This window comes from Triticum dicoccoides, chromosome 4B (genome assembly GCF_002162155.2).
Source record: "Triticum dicoccoides isolate Atlit2015 ecotype Zavitan chromosome 4B, WEW_v2.0, whole genome shotgun sequence".
Classification (NCBI taxonomy): Eukaryota; Viridiplantae; Streptophyta; class Magnoliopsida; order Poales; family Poaceae; genus Triticum; species Triticum dicoccoides.
The window spans coordinates 529,457,398-529,463,772 of record NC_041387.1 but is presented as its reverse complement, the minus strand read 5'-3'; the positions used below and the strand labels follow the sequence as shown (position 1 = coordinate 529,463,772).

At 46.2% G+C, this 6,375-nt stretch overlaps 1 protein-coding gene across 2 annotated transcripts; it reads left to right on the top strand.

The window, feature by feature from the left end:
* The first annotated feature begins 584 nt into the window (after window positions 1–584).
* Window positions 585–2,978, top strand: LOC119291278 (putative pentatricopeptide repeat-containing protein At1g02420). 2 transcript variants are annotated; one of them, XM_037570008.1, is made up of 3 exons: window positions 585–2,181; window positions 2,256–2,306; window positions 2,399–2,978. In XM_037570008.1, exons 1-2 carry the CDS (start codon window positions 649–651, stop codon window positions 2,265–2,267), a joined length of 1,545 nt encoding a protein of 514 aa, XP_037425905.1. In that variant the 5' UTR covers window positions 585–648; the 3' UTR covers window positions 2,268–2,306; window positions 2,399–2,978. The 2 variants fall into 2 exon arrangements, 1 of the variants encoding a protein (XP_037425905.1); XR_005142322.1 differs by having other exon boundaries at window positions 585–2,306; window positions 2,399–2,977.
* Window positions 2,979–6,375: the final 3,397 nt, after the last annotated feature.

Below are 6,375 nucleotides of genomic sequence, written 5' to 3'. Positions count from 1 at the left end.
ACTCGGTTCCACCTTGTATTGAGGATCTTTGGCCTCTCGATTGTAACACTGTGACAATGCAATAAAACTCCCTTCTACCCCGCAAAATAAATAAATAAGTGCTTACAAAACAAGTGTTCACTAAATACATAATCCTATTTATTTACACGTATAAATTAATATGATCAGGTAAATCACGGGTTACCTATTAGAATATTTTACTCCTCGGCAATGAAATCACGTGAAAACATGAAAGTAGTTCATGTTGCAAAGATTTTCCAATGCAGATGTCTCGCAGCTTTTCGTAAAGACATTTTTTTTATAGACAATCTTAAAGACAAAGATGGTGTGCCGTGTGCGGCCATGCGTAGTGTCGGCCTTTTTTGTTACGGAATGTTTGCAAGAGACTGGACGTCGTTGTGGTATTGGGTCGTAGTGGTCGTAGCCCAATGGCCCAAGTGAGGAGCCACGAAGTGAATACTCAGATTCCACTCTAGCCCATCACACTGTTCGAGCCGGCCCGCTCCTGCTGCGACCGCACGGCACGCACCATCCCTCTTTGCATTCCCCTTCCAAGCTGCAGGCTGCAGCCTCCATGCCGCTCGCCCCGCGCCGACGCCGCCAAAACCCTCCCCAAAACCTCCGACAAACGCCGCCCACCTCCCAGAGATGCCGCCCAAGCCGGCGAGGCGGGTGTTCCAGTACATCTCCTCGCCCTGGAGGCCGCCGCCGTCCCCGCTGCCCGCGGCCCCCGCCGCCGGCGAGGCCACGGCCTCCGAGGCCGACGCCGACTCGGTCTACCAAATCGTCACGGCCGCGCCCACGCCGTCGGCCATGGAGTCCGCGCTCTCCGCCTCCGCCGTCCCGCTCTCGGCGCCGCTCCTCGACCTCGTCCTCCGCCGCTTCCGCTTCGCCCACGGCGATCCACTCCGCGCGCTCTCGCTCCTCTCGCTCGCCGCCGACCGCTGCGGCGTCGCGCCCTCCCCCTACGCGCTCGACACGGCCCTCTACGTGCTCGGCCGCGCCCGCCGCTTCTCCCACATGTGGGACCTCGTCCAGTCCATCCACCGGCTCTGCCCCGACTCCATCACCGCGCACACCGCCATGGTCGTCCTCGGCCGCGTCGCCAAGATCTGCTCCGTTCGCGAGACCGTTGCCTCCTTCCGCCGCCTCTTGCGGCTCTTCCGCGGCCGCGAGGGCACCGAGTCGGCCGACCTCTTCAACGCGCTGCTCCGCACGCTCTGCCAGGAGAAGAGCATGTCCGACGCGCGCAACGTCTACCACGCGCACAAGCACGAGTTCCAGGTGAACCGCCATACCTTCAACATCCTGCTCTCTGGGTGGAAGTCTTCGGAGGATGCCGATGCGTTCTTCGCAGAGATGCGAGAGCACGGCATTGATCCTGACTTGGTCACCTACAACTCTTTGATTGATTGCCACTGCAAGAACCGAGGCGTGGAGAAGGCCTATAAGCTGCTCGATGAAATGCGGGGGAATGAAATTGCCCCCGATGTCATCACCTATACGAGTTTGATTGGCGGATTGGGACTTGTTGGCCAGCCTGACAAGGCTAGAGACCTGCTGAAGGAGATGCGTGAGCTCGGATGTCACCCGGATGTGGCGGCGTACAATGCCACAATACGGAACTTTGTTATAGCGAAGAGGCTTGGTGATGCGTTTGCGTTGACGGACGAAATGGCATCGAGGGGACTGATGCCGAATGCAACGACATATAACCTTTTCTTCCGGTTCTATTACTGGGCGTATGACATTGGTAGCGCGTGGCTGTTGTATGAGCGGATGCGGTCTGAAAGATGCTTCCCCAACACACAGTCTTGCATGTTTATCATCAGGTTATGTCATCGGCATGGTAAGGTGGCAGAAGCACTAGAGCTGTGGGGTGATATGGTCGAGAACGGGTTTGGGTCATTCACCTTGGTGTCAGATGTTTTGTTTGACCTGTTATGTGACGAGGGGAAGCTGGAGGAGGCTGAGAGGTGCTTCCATCAAATTACTGATTTGGGGCAGAAACCCAGCAGCGTTTCATTTAGAAGAATCAAGATACTTATGCAGCTTGCCAACCGGGAAGAATCTATTGCCGGGTTAACTGAGAAAATGGCTCGGTTTGGACGGCTGCCGCCTGAGGATTGCCAAAGAGTTCATCACCCTGCTGAAAGCACACCCGATGGAGATGATACTGATGTAATAATAGCAACTTAGCATGTTATTCATATGACGGCGAACATTATTTGATGAGCACAAATTTGGTTGACCAGGGAAATAGTTGAATGCTTCTGAAGAGTTCATTGTACTATTATCCTGTGGAGGTAAACCTTCTAGATTTCTGATTTCATATGAAGATATTGGTTAGTCGTTTTGCTTTCATCATTTCTGATGACAATATTGCCTCTCCAAACAGGTATGAACAATTCAGGATGTTATTGAGAGACAATCAATGTATATTGTCAGATTATTGTCATTATTATATATAACTTTCCTGAAAAAATTCATACAGTGGGGGACGTCTAGCCTGCCTGTTGGACCACATGATATTACACCACTGTCCAATCTCTCATATGAAATTGAAACTGCATATGGTGTACCAACGTTATGACGAGCGTAGAATTGGAAGTTTGGAACTACTCCCTCAATTCCGATTATTTGATGTGTTACCAAATTTTGCAAAGACCAAGGAAATCCTGCGATTAGGAGATTTGGAGGATGTCAGCCAAATTTGTCATCCCGCTCTGCTGGGAGTCTCATTGTATAAAATGTTTTTTATAATTAATTCAAGCTCTATCTTTGTCTGAAATAAAAGTGTGAAATTAGAGGGAAGGAAAGCAAACACTTTGTTGTCTCTCGATTTATCACTTTGGAGGTGCTCATGAACCTGTTCTGCAACAGAAGATGTGACCTTTTTATTTTTTTGTGAGTGACCTGAAAATGGAAGTATTAACTTGCTAATGTGAATAGCCAGTAGCGCACTTAGGGACTGAATGAATGTGCATCGCTCTACATGGTTAGCTTGGCTATTGGGGCAAACGTCAGCCATGGGTGGTTTTCCCAATATTTTCGATGGATTTTCCCAATAGTAACATGCAGATCACCGGAGTGGCAGCTGCGCTCTTTGGAAAACTAGAAACAAGGCGTGTTTTGATAAGAAATGGATTTGTTCCTCTGCTGGTTTGTTGTGTTCCTTAATGCAGGGCAGATCTGCATCCTCCGGTGGATAAGCAAGCACTGCTTTAAGGCGCTGAGGTTTTTCAGGCGCTTGCGCTCGGGAGGCATACGAAGTGCAGGAAATAGGTCAGCCTCTTGTGCCTGTTCTTTACTACAGCAGCTCACTGTTGTGATCCATAGAGATTGAGCGAGGTGGGGATGAAACTAATACATCGTCTCGTACGGTACGGGCCCCTTTCTTGAGACAGAAATTGTGTTGGGCCATGTTTACCTCCGATCTTGTGCGCAAGAGAATGAGATATAATAAACACTGAGACCTCATTCCGTTTGGAGGATTTTCATAAAGAAAATATAGGAACAAGGATTTTAGAGGAAATTTCCTAAAGATGCATTCAGTTTGTAGAAAATATGTACTAAAATTTCGTAGGAATACTAATAATTTCCTATAGATGCAAATCCGGCCCCCTAAATGTTCGCGGAAGCGCCTGGTCTGGCCAGTGTCCAGTTGTGTTCGTTTTGAGTCTCTATTTATTCGTCCATGCAGCCATATTTTTCATTTTCTCCTTTATATATCCGGTCACTTGCATGTGATTGATGGAGATGAAAAGGGAGAAAAAGAAATAATAAAGAAAAAGAAAAAGGTTGTCCGTGGTGAGCCGCGTCCTATGTGTAGAACTGACCGGGCGCATCCTCGAGCCCTCGCGTTCTCTTTACATTTGATCTGAATATGAGGGTTAGCGGATAATCCAGACGTACAAAGACGATATAAAGGGTTTGATTGGGTCATTTTTTTCCTTCTCTTTTCATTCGGTCACTGACCGGGTGTCCGAGGACGAGGATTTGAGGAGGCAGGGTGTAGATGGTCAATTCTGGCTCCGAGTTTATTGCTAGTACGGTTTTTTTTTAGAAAATTGTTGGTACTACCTCTCTCTCAGTTTACAGGGCGTGCGTGTACCCCTAGATCGTCAATTTGACCAACCTAATACAAGTCATATGTTACAAAAAATATACCAACATAAACTTCGGAGTTTCTACTTTCAAAAGGTATAATTTTTGTGTTATATAGTTTATACTAGGATGATAAAATTGCAACCTAGGTATACGCGTAGGACTTGTAAACTGAAACGGAGGTAGTAGTACGTGTGTCTGCTCGTATTCCATCCCGCCTCCTAGAATTCCAGGAACAGAGTTATTACCCACCCAGTCCACCGATGATCTCTTACAGTACTAGTAAGTATGCGCATGCAATGCACGTCTTGAGTAAAATATGTTCTATTATGAAAATAATAATTTTATCATAATGTAAATCTACTTCGTGAGAATCTGAAATCTCATGCAAAGAGCATATAATTCCTAATTCCTAAGTCATTTAAATGATTGGAAATATTTTGCTTTATGAATCAACATGCCCACGTCCATTGTGCAACAACTGCCAAAGATAATTAATTGATTGATACAAAATCGGTCCATCAAGAGAATTAAATTATGGACCCAGCTAGTGCATCTCGGAAGCGGACGCCATCACAACATCTCGCCGGCAACCATGGTACCATATAGATGGTCATCATGTAGACAAAACGTTTGTCATGTATCACAATCATGACCTCTGAAACTGCATAACTTAATTCACATGTTATTCAGTCATCATTGAATCTAAAATGAACTAAATTTGAGGTATAATATTTCCAATCAAGAGAAACATACCTTCAATCTTATTTTCTTCTAGTTGGTACCTACGAATGGGCCACTGGGGAAAAAGATATGCAAGTGTGTGTATAGAGACAATGAAAATTAGTAGGTTCCACATGAGCTGATCAAATGACATAATTTTATCAGAGTTCTGAGATATCAGTTTGTACATTTAAGAAACAAAAGATTGCTAGTTCATACAGAAACAAACCATCAAGATGCATCAATATGACATCCTCGCCCCTACGGCTGTACCAAGAAATGTCAGGTACACGTGAAACCAGTCACAGAACTCGGTAACAGACAAATCAGATGCACAAACCACTAATGGTGGAACCACGCTTACTCATAAGCTGAAGGTCCTTGGCAATGTAGTTCATTTGTGGGCTTTCAGTGTTAATCCTCCGATGGCAAGGTATTTGCAACCTGTTATTTCAAATAGCATGCTTCTCTTGTGAACTTTCACAATAAAGCACATACCCAATTTTTAATCGTCTGGAAATTAACAACATAACATTGGGATTATAAGTCGAATTCCTCTTAGTGAGAAACAACAAAATCCAATAGTAGCTAACATGACCATGATGCTCCTTAATGTGTATGAAACTAAAAAAACAATGAAAATCTCCAAACCATTATGAACTCCTAAGTTCAATATCATTATCATCTTGAGCTTAAATAGGCTATAATTACTGGTTTATTACTACATGGAAGGATAATAAATCTTATAATTTCATGAAAATATAAGTTGATAGTACTACGATAAAGGATCAAATTATTAATTTATGGAAGTTCATTGCTGCACAAATAGACTGCTCTTAAGATTTATATGACCAACAAAAATGGACAAGAGATGCAGTAAAAAGGAATCCATAAGTTGATGACACGCACCTTCAAAAGTTTTTGCATATGTACAACACTACAGAAGCCCAATTTTTTGCTGAATGGACCAAACTATATAGCCGTATAGCAATCTCAAAGCTCTCTCACCTATCTATAAAGATCGAGATCCTCCAACGTTGCTCCGCCTACTGGCTACTGCAGAGGGACATGATGTGCGTATACCCCATTAGTAAGCCATCCGATGGCAGAAGCATTCACTCGCAATGAAAAGAAGCGACGCTTCGGCCCATCAGTAGCCCACAATAAACACAGAAAAGAACAAAACGGATATCTCCTTGTTCCCCTGGAATTCCCCTTCTCCGCCGTGGTTGAACGAGCTCTCGGCGCATCCTCGCCATCGCCATTCGTTCGCAAAAGGAGCGGTGGACAAAGAGCAACACATGCAGCGGGAGCCCCCGTGGTCGGCGGCGGCCGGGATACAGAGCAACACGCAGAGGGAGCACCCTAGTTGGAGGCGGCCAAGATACATGGCAGCACGTGCAGTGGGAGCCCCCGTGGTTGGCAGTGTCCAGGATACAGGCCACGCGCGCTACATGGGCTCCGTCCTTCATGCGGGTCTAAGGGCGTCCAGTTCGTCGGCCTCCTCGAGTCACCACCCGTGGTGGATAGCTCGGTGTACGCACG